Below are 21,459 nucleotides of genomic sequence, written 5' to 3'. Positions count from 1 at the left end.
ACCCCAGCTTCTCCATTCTATCCACGGAACTGAAGTCCCTCATCCCTGGAACCATTCGAGTAAAAGTTTGTACACATTTTCCAAAGATTTTAAAGAAAGTTTTGGGTAGGAATTTCCACTTCCCATTTGATCAAGATGATTATCCGACCAGAACAAAAGCCATTTTTATTTTGGGATACCATCCCTTCACCGTATGTTCTCCATTCACCTAAACCCAGCTGGTTAAGAGGGTGATAAGACATTGGATTAATGTCCTCCCACTTGGTATCTGAAACCATCAGCAAGGCAGAGCACCAGGACCCAGTGTAACACGGTCAGCATGGAGGGCATTAGGCTTATTCAGTACATCAGCTCAAAACACACTGTTGTTCCTTTTCCCACTCTCTCTCTTTCCCGTGGTTTAAAACAAGTTGATACGACAGCATCTGATGTTTACAACAGCTTCTCACAGACTTTCAAGGCCTCACCGCTGTCTTATCTTTAACCGTCCAGACAGTCTGCTGAATAAGACTTTTCCAATGTGACCAACCTTCCCAGCATGCTGCCTTGAACAGTCAGTTTAACAGTTCCTTTGTTGAATTAATACTTTTAACCAAACTCAGCTCCTTTAGCAGGTAATTAATAACTGGGATTGAAAAGCCCAAAATCCTTCAGTCTCCCTTCAACTGAGTGTGACCGATCGAACAACTGACTTTAAATCATTCAATGAATCTGAATTGCACTCACCACAGATAAGGTTAAGAATTGTTGTTACAAGAAGTTTAATCACCGTGACATCGACACAAAAGTTCATTCAAATACGACAAATGAAAGAAAAGTGTTCCAATCATAACAAGCTGAATAATAACAAAAAGTATAGACATGATTTTCAACCAAGGGTGCTGTCCCACATTATAGACGAGCTCCCACCATTCATGATTCCCAAGGGGAGAGGTCCCCTTTTCAATCTCAGCATTACGTTGTTTCATGTGCACTGTCAGTCTATCAATATTAGGGGTTTTAAACTACAGAAGTAATCTAAGAAAGTGGTTTCCCTTCTTACTTCTCAGTCTCAATCTTCAACAGCCCCTCCCTCCCCCTCCTTTGTGGGATCCTGGGGGCCTTATCCAAGGTCCTCATCTTGTTAGCATCACAGACCGATCTCCAGCCATTTGCTCTTCTAATCTAAGTTTCATTTGGTTAATATTACACATCATGATAGAGACAAAGAAAATCATAATACATTGTACAGAAAACTACAGAAACTCAGCTCCCCCAAATACTCCCATATTATCAAGAAATCTTGGACTTCAAAGATCCTCCAGCTCCCCTTTTTCCCATTATCCATCTTGTGGATAATTCAGGCTAAGTATTATTTCTGCCCAGCCCTCAGTTGTCCCAATTTCATTGTTAACTCAAAGAAACCCAACCCTGAATTCTGGAAATCCAAATTCTCTGTCCCTCTTTACTTTAATTTCAATCCCTCTGACAGGTACCAGTGTGTTTAACTCGATCCTGATTGTTTCATTAACTGCTCGGTTTATGGAGTTTGTGTCAGTGCTTTGATTAAAAAAAGTTCAGATCAGTAGTGACCCAGTAGATGTCCTCACTCTCCTGAGCACATTAACCATTTCATGCAGTGATGTTGTCAACGTGACTGAGCGTGTCTGAGACCCGTTCTTCAGGGCATCTTCATCATGCATTCCACATACGAGTTGCCTCACACGCAACATATCACATTTACACACAGCGGTTTCCCAAAATCATCCCAAACGTGACATCAAATACAAACCATTCCTGCACTTTCAGTCTGTCTTATCAGCAGATCGGGGGGTGTCTGGAGGTCTTTGCTTATCTCCCCCTGCACGGTCCCGATGTCTCGGGTAGTGGCCAGGTTATAAAATATTCTTCTCACTGTTCAGTATAAGCAAGGACACAACCATCTCCAAGAGAAAGCTGTCAATGAACTATTCTTAACTGCCCTTCCCTGACTTTCACTGGATTGTGCATTGATCCCTGATTGATGTCCTTTGGGGGTTGTTCCCAGGTGATCTTTGTTTCTCACCGGTCACTCACACATCTTTTTCCCGACCCGCTGGTTTTGGTCATCACAAAATGTCCCATTATCACCCATGGTCACCTGGGACACTGATTGTAGACCCCAATTGGTGGGGCAATTTTCCTGTTTATACCTCACACACTCAGTCACTTCCTCGTGTCTAATGAAGTTAAACATCCCATAATATTACCATTTCATGTTGGTCGTGAGCCCTGGAGGAACCTTACTGTCCAATAAACTAAAAATCATTACCCCATAAACCATAGATTAAAAGTTCCCAGTCTGGTCCAATCTAGCAATACATTTACTTAGTTTAGGACAGATGTGTTACCCCCCTGGGCAGTCCCAGAAGCTCTCAGCAATGCCCAGGAGACCCCGGGGGTGGAATTAGTCTCTGGTGTTAGTGCAACACGGGCGATAGTGAATGGACAGCCCATTTTACACCCCGCACGATTTTCCTTTCCACTGAAGTCAGTGTAACTCGGGCTGTCGATTCACCATCGCTGTTTTGAGCTACGGCCAAAGAACAATTTCAACCCCAGCCTCAGATTTTCAGAGCAGCTCTTTAAAGGGACCGTGATCTGTCACTACTATCATTCACTACTGAGATTAATACAGTCACACCTGTCACTACTATCATTCACTACTGAGATTAATACAGTCACACCTGTCACCACTATCATTCACTACTGAGATTAATGCAGTCACACCTGTCACTATTATCATTCACTACTGAGATTAATACAGTCACACTGGCCATTACTACAATTCACTACTGAGATTAATACAGTCACACCTGCCGTTACTATCATTCACTACAATTATGGAACTAAAGTAGTAAAATTCTACAACTGAAGTAGACAATCAATTGTAACACCACGAATTACAAGCAAACTCACGTAAAGTTACTATTTTTAGTGTTAGTGACAGACCCGCACAAAGAAAAGCACAAAGGCCCCACGGATCCTTAAAAGCAGCAAAGCTCTGAGCTCCTGACATCGTCAGAGGGGCAGACCCAGGAGTGACATCATCAGAGGGGCAGACCCGGGAGTGACAAAATCAGAGGGGGCAAGCCTGGGAGTGACATCATCAGAGGGGGCAGGCCCGGTAGTGACATCATCAGAGGGGGCAGGCCCGGTAGTGACATCATCAGAGGGGGCAGGCCCGGTAGTGACACCATCACAGCCTGCTACCCAGGAAATGATATCACCTCAGGATCCAGAAACTGAAAGTGATGTCATCAAGTCTCAGATATCAGGATTAATTTCACAGTTTTAGGGATTTATTCCCACAATAAAATGCTGGAAACACGGGTTCAGTGAATGTGGTTTGAAATGTGTGTAAATGTCTCAGTGAGTCAGTGACCCCGTGAAATGACAGAGTCCCGGCCTCGTAGTCTAACTGAACTCGGATCCTGATGTTAGACGGGATCGGTGGGAGGCAAATGTCCCGGGAATTGTGACCGGCTGTGAGAGAACCATAATGAACATATAAACACCAGGATTTACTGCTGTTCCCAAGATAAGAGATTCCCCCCTTCCTCTCTACACTCCCACACACAATCCCTATTCCCCAGAGATTCCCATTAGTCTCCATATCCCAGGAATGGGATCCTGAGGAGAAACTCTGGGAGCAGAGGACTTGGGGATAGTCTTTAAACCTTTCTGGGTGAGGTGGGTAGGGCTGTTTCCGTTCAGTCCATGTTACTGATCTCAGATCATCAGACAGAACCAAGTTCCAGTTTGCTGTCCTTGGAGCCAGGCTTATCGGTGACCTTTGCCCTAGAGAGGGGAGAAGAGATTGGTCAGACAGGGTTATTCCACTCAGATCAATGATTGACAGCTGCAGGGTGGGAGAGTCAGTATTTCCCAGACAGTGTCAGCCCCATATTACCTCTTAGACTGGATTCATCCCATGTTAAATCAATGGCCTTCAATCAGAATCCCTGTTAAATAGCAGTGTGTGGGTCCCAGTGCTGTACACTCAGTGCAAACACTGCAGTGGAGACACACAGTAGCAGTCAGTTTAATCACACAAGCCCCTGGCACTGTGCTCACGTTCTCCCAGACACAATGGAGGGGATTCACCGGCACACAACACATCCCACAGACTCACAGTTCCAGCCCCACAATCTCAGCACCGGCTGTACTGGGAACACACAGCTCACAGGAGTGTGCCCTGGGCTCTCTCCCTCCTGTTACTGTCCCATCCTGAATACAGGAGTGTGCCCTGGGCTCTCTCCCTCCTGTTACTGTCCCATCCTGAATACAGGAGTGTGCCCTGGGCTCTCTCCCTCCTGTTACTGTCCCATCCTGCCCACAGCTTGATTGGAGCCTCCATCAGTTTACAAACAGTACCGCGGATTCACCTGAGAATTCGGATGAATCTTATGTCCCTTCGGTTAGTCCCTGTTCACTGTGAGTTCCCCAGGACCCCCCTCCAGCCCTGAGTCTGAGACTCGGACCAATTCCGAGTTGTGGAGAGGAAAGAGGTGCAGGAACTCGACCCTCGAATCCTCTGAGCTAAACCCTGACTGAAGAAACACCAGAGAAAAACAAAGAGTTGAACAGAAATGAATCACTGCCCCCGTGATCCTTGTGTAAGATTATAAACAGACCTTGGGATATTCCCGCTCTTCCCGTGATCCCAGTCGACAGCTGGAGGACATTCCCTGGGACAGGGGCTGCCCCAGAGGAGCTGTGTGGGGGAGGAGTTACATTCGATGGGCCACTGTATTCGGTGGAAGCTGGCACTGTAAACAAAGCACACGGTGATTGGGAATTGTGACCCAGCGAGGTCCAGCCTCCTTCATATTACTGGATGGTGGGGTTATATAGTCTTTACATTTCTCTGTCATTAAATATTAGCAGATCCCCCGTGGCATTGCTCACACTCAGCGGGCCAGGCAGCATCTGTGGAGAGAACAAACAAGTCCATGCTTCGGGCGTTGACCCTTTCATACGTCGGGGTCAAAGTTCCTCGGGGGTTCCGCAGGGTCACTGCCATTTCCAGGGGTTCCCTCTGCCCACCCCTTACAAGGCCACTGATGGCGAGGGTGCAGAGCCTGAGACAGGGACTCAGTACCCCAGGATATCCCACTGTGTTTGGCCCTGCCAGGACCCAGACAATCAGCGGAGGCCGGTTCAGTGAGTGAGTCGAGGTGTACCGGTCTCCCGAGGGGCAAACGTGTACCCCTGAAGAAAAGGCCCACGGCCTGAGCAACCCCAGCCCAGGGGCGGGCGGGCACGGCAGGAGTGGTCTGGGCACCCACTGGCCCCGTGTAAATTCGGAGCCTCGCTGACCTCGCAAACTCCAGCAGGAGCAGGAGGGCCGGGATCTCCACCCACTGATTCCCATATCTGGGTATTTCTGGAATGGGTGGGTGGGTTTCTGAAGTGCCTGGTGTTACACTGGAAGCTGTTGTTTCTCTAGACACCTGCTGCCTGTTCGAAGCAGACTGGATTGTTTGAGCCAGTAATTAAGGTCAGAGCTTGTGGAGTCTGGGGACAAGCAGCAGAATAGATCGCAAGGAATCAGTTTGGGTCGAGATAAGAAATAGTAAAGGCAAGAAGTCACTTGTGGGAGTAGGTTATAGGCCCCCTAACAATAACCACACTGTAGGACAGGGTATACAGGAAGAAATAATGGGGGCTTGTGAGAAAGGAACAGTGATAATCCTGGGTGATTTTTATCTACATATAGATTGGAAGAATCTGATTGGCAAAGGCAGCCTGGAAGATGAGTTCAGAGTGCTTTCGGGACAGTTTCTTCGAGCAGCACAATCAGAGAGCAGGCTACTCTAGATCTGGTAATGTGTAATGAGACAGGATTAATTACTGACCTCATTGTAAAGGAGCCTCACAATATGGTTGAATTTCGCATTCAGTTTGAGGGAGAGAAGAGTAAGATGGTATCAAATTGATAGAAAAGCATACAATTCCGTGAAGATTAGTGGCAGGTCAGAAGACTGGACAGAATATAAAAAACAGCAAAGAATGACAAAGAATAATAAGGAGGGAGAAATTAGAGTACGAGAGAAAGCTACCTAGAAATATAAAAAGTTAGTAAGAGTTTCTACACGTATTTAAAAAGGAAAAGAGTAACTAAAGTAAGCGTTGGTCCTCTTGAGAGAGTCTGGGGAATTAATAATGGAGAATAAGGAAATAACGGATGAATTGAACAGATATTTTGCGTCCGTCTTCACTGTAGAGGATACAAATAACATGCCAGAAATAACTGTGAATCAAGAGGTGAAAGGGAGGAAGGAACTTAAAACATTTACAATCACCAGGGAAAGGGTTCTGAAAAAATTATTAGAACTAAAAGCTGACAAGTCCCCAGGTCCTGATGGACTTCATCCCAGGGTCTGAAAAGAAATGGCTGCAGAGATAGTAGAAGCATTGGTATTAATTTTCCAAAATTCCCTAGATTCTGGAAGGGTCCCATCAGATTGGAAAATAGCAAATGTAACTCCTCTATTCAAGAAAGGAGGGAGACAGAAAGCAGGAAACGACAGGCCAGTTAGCTTAACATCTGTCATCGGGAAAATGCTAGAATCTATTATTAAAGAGGTTATAGCAGGGCACTTAGAAAATCTCAATGCAATCAGGCAGAGTCAACACGGCTTTGTGAAAGGGAAATCGTGTTTGACTAATTTATTAGAGTTCTTTGAGGAAGTTACAAGCAACGTGGATAAAGGGGATCCTGTGGATGTGGTGTACTTGGATTTCCAGAAGGCTTTTGACAAGGTGCCACATCAAATGCTACTACACAAAATAAGAGCTCATGGTGTAGGGGGTAACATATTAGCATGGATAAAGGATTGGTTAGCTAACAGGAAACAGAGAGTAGGCATAAATGGGTCATTTTCAGGTTGGCAAGATGTAACGAGTGGAGTGCCACAGGGATCAGTGCTGGGGCCACAACTATTTACAATCTGTATCAATGACTTGGATGAAGGGACTGAATGTATGGTTGCTAAATTTGCTGATGACACAAAGGTAGGTAGGAAAGTAAGTTGTGAAGAGGATATAAGGAGTCTGCAAAGGAATATAGATAGGTTAAGTGAGTGGGCAAAAATTTGGCAGATGGAGAATAATGTGGGAAAATGTAAACTTGTCCACTTTGGCAGGAGGAATAGAAAAGCAGTATATTATTTAAATGGAGAGAGATTGCATAACTCTGAGGTACAGAGGGATCTGGGTGTCCTAGTACATGAATCACAAAAAGTTAGTATGCAGGTACAGCAAGTGATTAGGAAGGCAAATGGAATGTTGTCATTTATTGCAAGGGGAATGGAATATAAAAGTAGAGATGTTTTGCTAAAGTTGTAAAGGGCATTGGTGAGACCACATCTAGAATACTGTGTGCAGTTTTGGTCTCCTTATTTAAGAAAGGATATAATTGCTTCGGAGGCAGTTCAGAGAAGGTTCACTCGACTGATTCCTGGGATGAGGGGGTTATCTTATGAGGAAAGGTTGGACAAGTTGGGCCTGTATACACTGGAGTTTAGAAGAATGAGAGGTGATCTTATTGAAACATATAAGATCCTGAGGGGACTAGAAGGGGTAGATGCAAAGAGGATGTTTGTGGGAGAGACTAGAACTAGGGGCTTCAGTTTAAAAATAAGGGGTCTCCCATTTAAGGCAAAGATGAGGAGAAACTTTTTCTCTCAGAGGGTCGTGAGTCTGTGGAACTCCCTTCCCCAGAGAGCGGTGGAGGCAGGGTCAGTGAATATTTTTAAGGCTGAGTTCGATAGATTCCTGATTAACAAGAGAGTCAAAGGTTATAGTAGGTAGACGGGAAAGTAGAGTTGAGGTCACAATCAGATCAGCCATGATCTTATCAAATGGCACAGCAGGCTCGAGGGGCCAAATGGCCTACTCCTGCTCTTAATTCATATGTTCGTATGTTCAAGCTATCTACAAAACAGAAAGTAGTGCTAAAGGTAGTTACTCAGACTGGCAAAAGGTGGGAAGCGGTGTTCCACAAGGATCGGTTCTGGGACCACTGTTGTTCACCATTTACATGATCTGGACTCGGGAATTGGAAGTACAATTTCTAAATTTGCGGATGACACCAAATTGGGGGGTATAGTTAGTATGGCCGTAAAAAATGCAAATCAAGCACCGGGGTTCATTTCTAGAGGAATAAAATTGAAAAGCAGTTAAGCTTGTCTCGAACCTTGGTTAGACTACACTTGGAATACTGTGAATAGTTCTGGTCTCCATATTACAAAAAGTATATTGAGGCACTGGAGGTGGTGATAAAAAAGATTCAGAAGGATGATACCAGAACTGAGAGGATATACTTATCAGGAAAGGCTGAACAGGCTGGAGCTCTTTTCTCTCGAAAAGAGAAGGCTGAGGGGTGACCTGATAGAGGTCTTTAAAATAATGATAGGGTTTGAAAGGGTCGACATCGGGAAAATGTTTCCACTTGTGGAAAGTGGAAAAAGTGGAAAGTACAGCCTAACCAGGGTTCTGTACAAGTTTAACATAACTTCTTTGCTTTTCAATTCTATCCCTCCAGAAATGAACCCCAGTGCTTGGCTTGCCTTTTTCATGATCTTATTAACCTGTGTCGCTACTTTTAGTGATTTGTGTATCTCTATCCCCAGATCCCTCTGCTCCTCTATCCCATTTAGACTCTTATTATCCAAGCAGTATGTGGCCTCCTTATTCTTCAATGCACCACCTCACACTTATCTACATTGAAATTCATTTGCCAATTACATGCCCATTCTGCAACTTTATTAATGCCCTCTTGCATTTTGTCACATTCTTCCTCAGTATTATCCATACCCTCCAATTTGGTGTCATCCACAAATTTTGAAATTGTACTTCTGATTCTGAATCCAAATCGTTAAAGTAAACAGTCAACAACGGTGGTCCCAGCACCGATCTCTGGGGTACACCACTTCCCAACTTTACCCAGTCTGAGTCACGACCCTTAACCCCGATTCTCTGTTTTCTCTTCTGTAGTCAGCTTGCTATCCATTCTGCTACCTATCCCCTGACTCCACATGCTCTGACCTTAGACCTGAGTCTACAATGCAGCACCTTATCGAAGGCCTTTTGAAAATGTGGAACTTGCTACCACTTGGAGTAGTTGAGGCAAATAGCATGGATGCATTTATGGGAAGCTAGATAAGTACATGAGGGAGAAAGGGATAGAAGGATATGTTGATAAGGTGAGATGAAGAGGGGAGGGAGGAGGCTCGTGTGGAGCATAAACACCGGCCTGGACCTGTTGGTCTGAATGGCCTGTTTCTGTGCTGTAATTTCTATGTAATTAATCAGATCAGAGGATAGTGAGTTTGTGAGAGTGGTCAGTGTCCCTGGGCATGATTTTAAATGGGAAAAACGGGTGGGTTGGGGCAGGGCAGCAGTAACAATTTTAAAAATCTAAAACCTGCCCACTTCTGGTTTTCATGGAGGTGGGACGAGGGGCGGGTGAGCCACCCCCTCTCAGGAGGCGGGTCGGTCAGTAAAAGCTTTCAAGGAGGCTGCGGGCCTCCATTTTGACAGATTTTTTGTATTTAACCCCTGGGGGCCAGGATTCCCGGGTCTTCTACTTCACACCATGTGAGAGGAGGCGAGAAGGTCCAGATCAACAGGTAAGTGCCTTTATAGCACAGCTTGTGGGCCTGGAGGAGCAGGAGTGCTTCCCCTAGCAAGCTTACCTGCTGTGGCCCCCCACCCCCAAACAATCTCCGAACCCCCTATGATCTCCAACCCCCGTGGTGACGCCTGACCCCGACCCCCGCCGATGACCAACCCCTCATCCCCTATATTGATTGAGCCCCCCCCCGATGAACCCCGGGTTTCCTATCAGGAATTCCGCCCCCCCCCGCCGCCGTTAAAATCATGCCCCATGTGTCAGTATTATCATCTCCTGGTATTGCAGGTGCTGGGTGTCATTGCCGATTGACATGGTTGCTGCCACTGTGTGGTTTGTGCTGATTCTGATTGACAGTTCTAGTAACGACCCAGCTGGGGGGGAAGTGTGACAGCTGCTGCTGTTTGCTTTAATTCACCTGTGTACTGTTTAACCCCACGTTACAGCACTGAGCTCTGTGGAGACTGAAGCACCAGTTATAAGGACTCGGAGAAAAGGGCAGCAAATATTCAGGTGCAGCAAGCAGTTAGGAAGGCGAATGGTATGTTGGCCTTTATTGCAAGAGGATTTGAGTACAGGAGCAGGGATGTCTTATTGCCGTTATACAGGGCCTTGTTGAGACCACATCTGGAGTATTGTGTGCAGTTTTGGTCTCCTTGTCTGAGGAAGGATGTCCTTGCCATGGAGGGAGTGCAACGAAGGTTTACCAGACTGATTCCTGGGATGGCAGGACTGACGTATGAGGAGAGATTGGGTCGTCTAGGCCTATATTCACTCGAGTTAGAAGAATGAGAGGTGATCTCATCGAAACATATAAAATTCTAACAGGACTGGACAGACTAGATGCAGGGAGGATGTTCCCGATGGCTGGGGAGTCCAGAGCCAGGGGTCATAGTTTCAGAATACGGGGTATGCCATTTAGAACCGAGATGAGGAGAAATTTCTTCACTCAGAGGGTGGTGAACCTGTGGAATTCTCTACCACAGGAGGCAGTGGAGGCCAAGTCATTAGATGTATTCAAGAAGGAGATACATTCCTTAATGCTAAAGGGATCAAGGGATACGGGAAAAAAGCTGGAACAGGGTACTGAGTTAGACGATCAGCCATGATTATTTTGAATGGCGGAGCAGGCCCGAAGGGCCGAATTACCTACTCTTGTTCCTAGGTTCGAAGTTTCTATTCTAAAACACTTATTCTGTTGGACCCAGGAAGCCAGTCACTGTGTGGAAGCAAGCTAAGTCCTGTTTTGTCATCTCATCCACTGATTTGCTCTTGCTTCTGTATAGTTTTGCTTCTTGATAAATACTAATTATTGCTTTTCACTGCACAGAGAACAAAACAGACCAAATGCGTATTGTGTGGAGTGCCACATAATAGGCTTATCAGCAAAATTGAAGCCCATGGAATAAAAGGGGCAGTGGCAGCATGGATAGGAAATTGGCTAAGTGATTTGAAGCAGAATAGTGGTGAACGGTTGTTTTTCGGACTGGAGGGAGATGCTCGGTGGTGTTCTCCAGGAGTCGATACTAGGACCACTGCTTTTTTTGATAGATAATAATGACTTAGACTTGGATGAACAGGGCACAATTTCAAAATTTGCAGATGATACAGAACTTGGTAGTATAGTAAACAGTGAGGAGGATAGTGATAGATTCAAGAGGACATAGACAGGCTGGTGGAATGGGCGGACACATGTTAGATGAAATTTAATGCAGAGAAGTGTGAAGTGATACATTTTGGGAGGGAGAACGAGGAGAGGCAATATAAACTAAATGGTACAACTCTAAAAGGGGTGCAGGAACAGAGAGACCTGAGGGTATATGTGCATAAATCTTTGAAGGTGGCAGGACAGGCTGAGAAAGCAGTTAAAAAAGCATTTGGGATTCTGGGCTCTATAAATAGAGGCATATAGTACAAAAGCATGAAAGTTATGTTGAACTTTTATAAAACACTGGTTCGGCCACAATTGGAGTATTGTGTCCAATTCTGGGCACTGCACCTTAGGAAGGCCTTGGAAAGGGTGCGGAAAAGATTTACTAGAATGGTTCCAGGGATGAGGGACGTCAGTTACATGGATAGACTGGAAAAGCTGGGGTTGTTCTCCTTAGAGCAGAGAAGGTTGAGAGGGGATTTGATAGGAGCGTTCAAAATCATGACGGGTTCAGATAAAGTAAATAAAGAGAAACTGTCCCCATTGGTGGAAGGGTCGAAAACCAGAGGACACAGATTTAAGGTGATTGGCAAAAGAACCAAAGGCGATATGAGGAAAAACTTTTTTATGCAGCGAGTAGTTATGATCTGGAATGCGCTGCCCGAGGGGGTGATGGAGGCAGATTCAATCATGGCTTTCAAAAAAGAATTGGATCAGTATTTGAAGGGAAAAAATTTGCAGGGCAACAGGGAAAGAGCGGGGGATGGGATGAACAGGATTGTTCTGACAAAGAGCCGGCACAGGCTCGATGGGCCGAATGGCCTCCTTCTGTGCTGTAACGATTCTGTGACCAGACAGCACAGGTGTGACAGACCCTAACACAGTGAAAGTGAAGGGGCAGGTATTACAGTCGGTGAAACCTACAGGAAAAAACAGATCAGTCAAGTATTAGAGAGTGGAACAGATAGGGCGGGTATTAAAGGGAATGGAATAGAGAGTCACAGTAATACAGAGAGTGAAACAGACAGGGCAGGGATGGGAACAATTCAATAAATAAATCCTTTTGATGCCAACTGTGGGAACAGTCAATGTTCCTTAAATCAGTCAGTATCAGAAGCTCCATTGATTTCAATCTCTCTCTCGATCTGTTTATGTTTATGATTGTGTATTTATTGATTGTGTCCATGTGACAGGGCGTGTGTGTCTGTGTGAGTCTCTGTGACAGGGCGTGTGTGTCTGTGTGAGTCTCTGTGACAGGGCGTGTGTGTCTGTGTGAGTCTCTGTGACAGGGCGTGTGTGTCTGTGTGAGTCTCTGTGACAGGGCGTGTGTGTCTGTGTGAGTCTCTGTGACAGGGCGTGTGTGTCTGTGTCTTTGTAAGTTACTGAATTATTTTGGATATTCCCAGCTGTCTGAACACAACTAACCCGACCTGCTCTCAGTCCCTTATATTGGAGAAAAGCTGCACGTTCTTACCAATGATTCCCAATATGTCTGAGTGATACTTTCCCGATCCATTCAGCCTCTTCTGGATAAGTTGAGATATATTGGACAGGTTCAGGGTGAGCGCTGGAACATCTGGGTCTGTGACTCTCTGAGTCTCAGTCACTCTGGAATAAAAGAGGAGAGAATGTTTTTATCAGTGGGGACATTTCAGATCAGAAACCCAAAGGGGAACGAGTGATCAGTGCAACAACCTGCACCCCTTCTAATGCTCGTACTGAGACCCCGCAGCAACCCATCCTGAAAATGGCAGAATCCCGGGATTTGCAGTCTCCCTGCATTCACACTGATCTCCACACGTGCAGTGGGATCCTGGTTTGCTGCCACTTCAGCTCAGTTTGTGATTTTCAAAGCCGTCTGTGTTCAGTCCAGTTTCTCTGTACTGGAGCCCTCATCTTTCCATTATTAATAATTATTATCCCGAGGGTCTCCAGTCTGTGCTCCCCCCTCTCTGCAGGAACACACTCTCTACAATCATATGAAGTGAGGAGAGGAGAAGGAACAGCCTCCCAGGGACCTGGGATCGGTGGGATTCCCTCACAGAGGGTCCAGTCACACTGACATTACTGGGACATTTCAGCACTCACTCATTTTTCTGTTAGTGGATAGAATGAGCCAATCACAACACATTTTACTGTCAATCTGACACTGGGACCTGCCCCTCTCCTCGTTTCTCCATGGTCTGGTTGATGGAACAAGCCAATCACACAGCACTCACTGACCCAATGGAATGAAGCTGTCACTGACACACATGGAGCCTTTAGGAAGCCTCGGTTAGATACAGGTCACTGCAGGTTTCTCTCTCTCTCACTTCCTGTCTAACAGGTTCCTCAGAAACATGACACACTTGACATCAAGGCAGCACCTGACCGAGTGTGGCACCAAGGAGCCCTCGTAAAATTGAAGTCAATGGGAATCAGGGGGAAAAATCTCCAGTGGTTGGAGTCATACTTAGCACAAAGGAAGATGGCAGTGGTTGTTGGAGGCCAATCATCTCAGCCCCAGGACATTGCTGCAGGAGTTCCTCAGGGCAGTGTCCTAGGCCCAACAATCTTCAGCTGCTTCATCAATGACCGTTCCTCCATCATAAGGTCAGAAATGGGGATGTTCGCTGATGATTGTACTGTGTTCAGTTCCACTCGCAACCCCTCCGATAATGAAGCAGTCCGTGCCCGCATGCAGCAAGACCTGGACAACATTCAGGCTTAGGCTGATAACTGGCAAGTAACGTTCGCGCTAAACAATTGCCAGAGAATGATCATCTCCAACAAGAGAGAGTCTAACCACCTCCCCTTGACATTCAACGGAACTACCATCGCTGAATCTCCCACCATCAACATCCTGGGGGTCACCACTGACCAGAAACTTAACTGGACCAGTCACATAAATACTGTGGCTACGAAAGCAGGTCAGGGGCTGGGTATTCTGTGGCGAGTGACTCACCTCCTAACTCCCCAAGGCCTTTCCACCATCGACAAAGCACAAGTCAGGAGTGTGATGGAATACTCTCCACTTGCCTGGATGACTGCAGCTCCAACAACACTCAAGAAGCTCGACACCATCCAGGACAAAGCAGCCCGCTTGATTGGCACCCCATCCACCACCCTAAAAGTTCACTCCCTTCACCACCAGCGCACCGTGGCTGCAGAGTGTACCATCTACAGGATGCACTGCAGCAACTCGCCAAGCACCTCCCAAACACGCGACCTCTACCACCTAGAAGGACAAGGGCAGCAGGCACATGGGAACAACACCACCTGCACGTTCCCCTCCAAGTCACACACCATTCCGACTTGGAAATATATCACCGTTCCTTCATCGTCGCTGGGTCAAAATCCTGGAACTCCCTTCCAAACAGCACTGTGGGAGAACCTTCACCACATGGACTGTAGCGGTTCAAGGCGGCGGCTCACCACCACCTTCTCAAGGGGCAATTAGGGATGGGCAATAAATGCCGGCCTTCCCAGCGACGCCCACATCCCATGAACGAATAAGAAAAAGAACAGCCCATGTCACTCAATAACAACAACTTGCATTTTATACAGTGCCTTTAAAGTAGTAAAATATTCCAAAGTGCTTCACAGGAGCATTTTCAGACAAAATCTGACACCGAGCCACATAAGCATATTTTAGGAGAGGTGACCAAAAGTTTGGTCAAAGAGGTAGGTTTTAAAGAGCGTCTTAAAGGAGAGAGAGGTAGAGAGGCGGAAAGGTTTGGGGAGGGAATTCAAGAGCTCAGGGCCTCGTCAGCTGAAGGCATGGCCGCCAATGGTGGGGCACAGGAAATCGGGGATGCAGAGATCTTGCAGGGTTGTCGGGCTGGAGGAGGTTACAGGGATTGGGAGGGACGAGGCCATGGAGAATTTGAACACAAGGATAATAATTTTAAATTCGAGGCGTTGCTGGACCAAGAGTCAATGTCGGTCAGTGAGCAGAGGGTGATGGGTGAACGGGACTTGGTGCGAGTTAGGATACGGGTAGCAGAGTTTTGAATCAGCTGAAGTTCATGGCGGGTGGAAGATGGGAGACCGGCCAGGAGAGGATTGGAAAAGTCGAGTCCAGAGGTAACAATAGCATGGATGAGGGTTTCAGCAGCAGATGCTGAGACAGGTGATATTATGGGGTGGAAGTAGGAGGTCTTGGTGATGGAGAGGAAATGGGGTCGGAGGCTCAGCTCAGGGTCAAATAGAACGCCGAGGTTGGGAACAGTCTGGTTCAGACTCAGACAGTGGCCAGGGAGGGGGATGGAGTCGGTGACTAGGGAACGGAGTTTGTGGTGGGGACCGAAGACAATGGCTTCGAACTTCCCAATATTTAATTGGAGGAAATTTCAGCTCATTCAATACTGGATGTCGGACAAGCAGCGTAACAAATCAGATGCTGTGGAGGGGTCGAGAGAGGTGGTGGTGAGGTAGAGCTGGGGGTCGTCAGTGTACATGTGGAATCTCCCATTTCCCACAGGCTGCCTGAGCCAATAACCCCTCAAACCACAGTGAAACATCACTCAATATTCCCACCATTTGAAAGCACCTTATCTGGGAAGGTTTCCAAGCGGTGATTCTACTTTCACTCTTCTCCCAGATACAGGGGAAGGTTCCCTATCAGCAGCAGGTACTGTATGACTGAGAGGAACTTACCTGGAAAGGAGCTGCTTCGAGTTCTGTGAATAAAGAGAGGAGATCAAATCAGTCAACGAACAAATCAACACCCAATGGAACCAAAGGGTGAATTTGGGATTGAGAGTAAAGAGTTCAGTGTATAACAGTAGGTGGGGCCAGTCACAGGAATGGGCAATAATCCCACATTTCACTGCACTCCATCCTGGGGCAGCACCAACACTCCGAGGGCAGGGCTGAGGGGGCAGCGCCAACACTCCGAGGGCAGGGCCGAGGGGGCAGCGCCAACACTCCGAGGGCAGGGCCAAGGGGGCAGCGCCAACACTCCGAGGGCAGGGCCAAGGGGGCAGCGCCAACACTCCGAGGGCAGGGCCGAGGGGGCAGCGCCAACACTCCGAGGGCAGGGCCGAGGGGGCAGCGCCAATGCTGGGACCCACCAACAATCTTCAAACAATTCAGCCCTCTCACCAGCCTCACAGAAACGCCCCATTCCCCAGACATGGCCCTGTTTATATTGAAGATGTACCTGAATAAAGGAGAGATGGTCCCTCTGTACCAGACTCTGGGTTTCTCCATCTATTAATGTAATCTGTTCCATCCTCTTGTTTAATGCTTCAGAACAGCTTCTAATCTGAGAGAGAGCTCGGAGCCCCTCCTCATCGATCAGTTTCAGTGCGTATTCTTCATCTTCTTCCAGCTGTCTCCTCCATTCAGAGAAGCTCTTCGATAGCTTTCCTTTCAGCTCATTGATTCGTGTCTGAAACCCAAACCAGCTCTCATTACAAACGGCCCTTCCACACAGCTCTTACCCTGAGCACACGGCACTTTCCAGGGACGGGACAGTTTGTTTCGATCACTACTCGATCACCATTAAAGATAGACAAGCAGTGGGAGAGGGTCTACTGGGAGAGAAAACAGAGTTTAACGAGTGTTGCCTTGAGCCTTGAGTTTAATAGAAAGAGCACTGTATTTAGACTGTGTATGGCACTGCCACCTGGTCCATCCACAACTGGAGTGATGGGTCCAGTTTTGGTGCCCACACCTGGTGAAGGAGATTGAGACTCTGGAGGGGACGGTGGCCAGAATGACACGTAGTCTGATGGATTTTAGTTCTGAAGATCGGCTCCAAGAGGGAGGGCGATTTAGAGAAAGGCAGTCCGAGAGGGACATGATTGAGGTTTTTAAAATGATCGAGGGATTATTGGACTCACTCGTTGGGTGAGGTACTTGAGATGGATCGGGATGGTGGGACTAGAGGGCCTGTGTATAAAATCCATAGGCACAGAGTTAGGTTAGACCCCAGAGTCCTCGATCTCTGGAACAGACTCCCTGAACATGTCGGGGGTATGGAGTCTTTAAAGTGAGCTGGGAAGGAATTTCCCAGAGATTTTCCTGAATTGTCTGCAGGTTCCAGAGTAAATCCAGGTCCAGTCCCACTTTACCCACCTTTATTTCAGCTTCTGATCTCTCCAAGTCTCGCTGTTTGCTGGAACATTTCTGCTGGACTCTCCGAAGCCTCTCGATTTCTCTCTCCAATTCTTCCTGTAAAGGCAATTGGAAAGTGTTCAAAAGGGACTCAAACTGGAATGTAAAAGGGAAATGATTCCGTTCCAGGAGTGACCCCACTGGGTGTGGATAGAAAGTGGTTTGGGGGATTCTCAGTGTCTGGGCCCTGAGCAGAAATATTCCCTTCTGTGGCTCTCAGTAAAGAGGCGCTCCCTGCCCTGTATAAACTGAGGAACCACACACACACCGGCTTCTTTTCACACTGACTCATCGTGTGCTGCATTTTCACACGGACTCAGCTCCTCCATTTCCAGGAATCAGCCGAGGGGAAAGGGAGACAGACTCAGTCACACCAGCATTTCTCAAACACCAATTCCCTCTTGTTGTGAGAAACAGTTTCTCCCCCCAGCCCCTGAGTCTCCCCCCGTGGGTGTCCCTCACTCCCCCCACCGGTGATGGTCCTCTCCCTGCTGGTCAGATGGCAGAATACCCCAGTGTTACACAGGGCTACAACATGCTCTGCTCTACAGCCCTCTGCCATGGAGTGCCAGTTCTCACAGGTGCCCACACAGTGAATTACTGAGCTCTACAGTGCCCTCACCAGGAGGGGCTGAGTGTGGGTGAGGGGCAGTCACCCTGGGCCACTCTCACACCCTCCCAGTGCCCACCCTGTTCTCTCAGACAGACTGTAAGAGAAAGGGGAGGGAGCAAATCTCACTGACCAAAAACAAACAGCTGTAAACCCAGACCCTGGGCTAAATCAGCACTGTCTGCAATCAGTTCTAATTAATGTTGGTCATTAACAGGAAAACTCTCCCTCACTGTATTTAATATCAGGAATTGTGTCACTCACCTTAATTGCAGCTTGTGCCTGATCCAGGCTCAGCAGTGTGTGGGAATTATGTTTCCCTGTTATTGTACAGGAAACACACACACACTCTGCATCATCTTTACAGTAGAATTCAAGGACCTTCTTATGATCAAGGCACTGCCTCTCTGTAAGATCAGCCAGAGGTTCGATTAGGGTGTGTCCACTGAAGGTCTTGTTCAGAAGATGTAGTTTTAAGTGAAGGGAGCAAAGAGATGTTTTACATTTCAGACATGTCTTGACAGCTGGGGATGGATTCTCGATGCAGTACTCACACAAGACACGGGCTGAATCAGCAGGAGGCTGTGACTGGTTGTATTTTTCCACAATATTACACAGCGTGAAGTTTCTCTTCAGGTTGGGCCTGGGATTGAATTTCTGGCGACACTGAGGACACTCAAACCCTTCTGGGCCTGGTGTCTGGGCCCAAACTCCCTCAATACATTTCAAACAGAAACTGTGCTGACAGGACAACACCACCGGGTCCTGGTACACCTGGAGACACACAGCACAGGTTAATTCATCCTCTAAAGCTCCGGGCTCCATTCCTACAGCACCTGAAGCAGCTTTCACACAGAACAAGAGAGAGCGAGGAACCAGAGCAGGAAGTGAAATTCTTGTAAACACTCGGCGCAGGGAGTGACGATGTTCGTTTCATTTCCTGATTGACTCTGTCTGAAGATTAACTCTTTCAGGCCTGCAGCAGCAGTTCAGAAACAAAATCAGAAACACAAGATTACAATTTTTTTTCAGTGAGATCTTTGGGAGAGACGGTTTTCCTTATTATTGTGAGGCCTTTGCTATTGGCGGGCCTGAGACTTGGGGTGGGTGTAGCTCTCTGGAGAATGGCGATACCATCTTCACCGGTGCTGGGACCCAGCAGGACGTATGCAGGCGTTGCCTCGGCAGCTGCTCCCGCTGTTCCTTCTGCTCCTGCTGGGCCGGCACCTTTCCGCCTCATCACGAGGAGGCATGGGGTGAAGAATTACACTCACCCCAACATGACCATTGAGGCCTGCGTTAAGGCCATGGCCGAGGTTGGCGGCCCCTCGGCCATCGTCGCGGCCTCAAAAATGTACCGGAAGGCGGTGTTCTTCCTGAGGTCCGAGCGGGCAGTGTCCCTGGCCCTTAGTAAGGGGCTCACAGTGGGCGGGACCTTCCTGCCGGTGGACCCGCTGGAGGCCACCGCGCAGCGACTCATTTTGTCCCATGTACTGCCCTTCCTGTTGGACGAGCCGCTCCTCCCCCACCTACGTCAACTGGGGGAGGTGAGGTCGGGGGTAACGCCGCTCCCGCTCGGCCTCAGCGAGAACAGCCTCCGGCACGTTTACTCCTTCTGGCGCCAGGCCTTCGCGAAGCCGGCGTGGGAGGTCACGGAGGGGGGCTTTCATGCCCTGTATGAGGCGACCGCCTACTACGTCTTTTGGATGGCAGAGGGTGGGCAGTGCCATGCCTGTAAGGAGGTGGGGCACCGAAGAAAGAACTGCCTCGTCTCCCAGGCCGTCAAAACAGCTAAGGCGGCCGAGGCTGGTGCTGCCACCACTTCCCCCACAACCCCGCCCCCGCCTCGGGAGAAGAAACTGCGCGGGCGGAGGTTGCTGTCAAGGCCTCCACCTGGGGGGAAGGGGGACACCCTCACCCGAAAAAAAAGGCACGGAGGAAACACAAACATCTGGAGGCCGTTCCCCGGGACACTGGACAATGTAGTGAGCCCGAGGCTGCGATCGTGGCCACAGCAGTGTCAGAGCCCGGGCAGATCACTGATCAGGAGGGAGTGGAGGAAGGGGCCCGGCAGACATGGAGCTCCCCCACCCTCCGGGACAAAAAGTCACCGCTCCTTGGAAGCGGAGGGGAACCCTGCAAAGGGACGGCCCCCCGTGGAAGGGGAGTCGGCGCCTGTCGCGGATCCTGCGGCCCCCCCAACCATTTCACACCATCGGGGAGAGTCGTCCACCTCTCGGGGGGAGAAGACTGAGCCCGTGCCTCCCGGGGGGGATGGGGGGACCCTGCCTATAGGAGGGGTCGCGGATCCGGGCATGGAGGAAGGTATACCATTCACCGGGTCGGGCGTCCTGGGTGCCGGGGAGGGCGAGGCCGATGAGGCTGAGTTCGCCCGCCCGCGGCTCGACATCTCCCAGGACCTGCTCGACCTGGTGGGTGATTTTAATAAAAACGCCCCACCTGCCGGGTCGGTTGGTGGCGGTGTGGGTGGGGGGAGCCCCTTCTCCCAGTCTAAAGGCACGGTGCCGGGTGAGTTGGGGGAGCTGGAGTTTACTTACTCCCCGGTTTCCCCTTACCAGAGTTACACCGCTCGGAGACTGGGGGGATCCCCGCCCGCTGCCACCCTCTGACCCGGACCCCCCGGAGGAGCCCGGGGAGGACTCCTCTGCCGTCGATCCTGGGGGTAGGATCGGGACAGAGGTAGGGCCGGCCGGTGCGGCCGTTCCGTTCTCCGCACCCTGTGCGGGGGGAGGGTCGGCCGCGGGCGATGACAACCCAGAGGAGGACGGGGACTCGATGGTGGGCACTGGGGACGATTTGGAGTCCATCGCCAGCGAGATGGTGGATGCCCTCGTGCCCTCTACCGAGTCTCCCCTCTTCCCCGTCGAGGAACTCCAGGAGTTTGTGGCCGGTTGCCACCGTCGTCACGATGGTGTCCGGCTGGCCCTCGACCGTTGGTCGGAGCCGGCGCTGCTGATCTGTTCGGTTCGGGCCGCCATCACAACCGTGGCCGCGGGAAAAGATGGCGGCGTGGTCGGGCTGCGCTGGCTCAGGTATCTCCTCGCTGGGTTGTTGAGGGAGTGGCGGTCGACTAGCGGCCCCGCTCCCTCGCACGCTAGGGGTCGGTAGTAGGTTGTGCTAGGCTCTTGTCATGGAGATAGCCATAGCCGCCTCAACATTAACGGTGGCAGAAACGCCCGCCGTAGATTTGACAAGTTCTCTGTCCTCCGGGACGGGAAGTATGCAGTGTGCTTTCTGCAAGAAACCCACACCGTTCCGGGAGACGAGGCCACGTGGATCCTGGAATGGGGGGGGGGGGGTTCTACTTGAGTCACCTCGCCAGCACTTCGAGCGGGGTGGCCATCTTGTTGGCCCCGACTTTTCAGCCGGAGATGTTGGGGGTCAAGGAGCCGGTGCCAGGCCGCTTGCTCCACGTAG

At 49.0% G+C, this 21,459-nt stretch overlaps 1 protein-coding gene and 1 long non-coding RNA gene across 2 annotated transcripts in view; both read right to left on the bottom strand.

Moving 5' to 3' along the window:
- The window catches only part of LOC137309954 (E3 ubiquitin/ISG15 ligase TRIM25-like), a 34,059-nt gene extending 15,068 nt beyond the window's left edge, over positions 1 to 18,991 (bottom strand). The window contains exons 1-3 of the mRNA XM_067977950.1: positions 18,286 to 18,991; positions 17,373 to 17,468; positions 16,459 to 16,683 (exon numbers count right to left, since the gene is read on the bottom strand). Of these exons, the coding sequence (XP_067834051.1) occupies positions 16,459 to 16,683; positions 17,373 to 17,468; positions 18,286 to 18,846 (882 nt within the window). The 5' untranslated portion in view covers positions 18,847 to 18,991. The remainder of the gene's footprint in view (positions 1 to 16,458; positions 16,684 to 17,372; positions 17,469 to 18,285) is intronic.
- On the bottom strand, positions 745 to 14,138 carry LOC137309961 (uncharacterized). Its single transcript, XR_010960030.1, has 3 exons — positions 12,784 to 14,138; positions 4,656 to 4,790; positions 745 to 3,819 (listed from the first exon to the last, which is right to left on the bottom strand). It is a non-coding gene; the product is annotated as an uncharacterized lncRNA (long non-coding RNA).
- Positions 18,992 to 21,459: the final 2,468 nt, after the last annotated feature.

The sequence above is a fragment of the Heptranchias perlo genome, unplaced genomic scaffold (genome assembly GCF_035084215.1).
Source record: "Heptranchias perlo isolate sHepPer1 unplaced genomic scaffold, sHepPer1.hap1 HAP1_SCAFFOLD_194, whole genome shotgun sequence".
NCBI lineage: Eukaryota > Metazoa > Chordata > Chondrichthyes > Hexanchiformes > Hexanchidae > Heptranchias > Heptranchias perlo.
The sequence above is the reverse complement of the archived record's forward strand: the minus strand, read 5'-3'. Positions and strand labels throughout refer to the sequence as shown.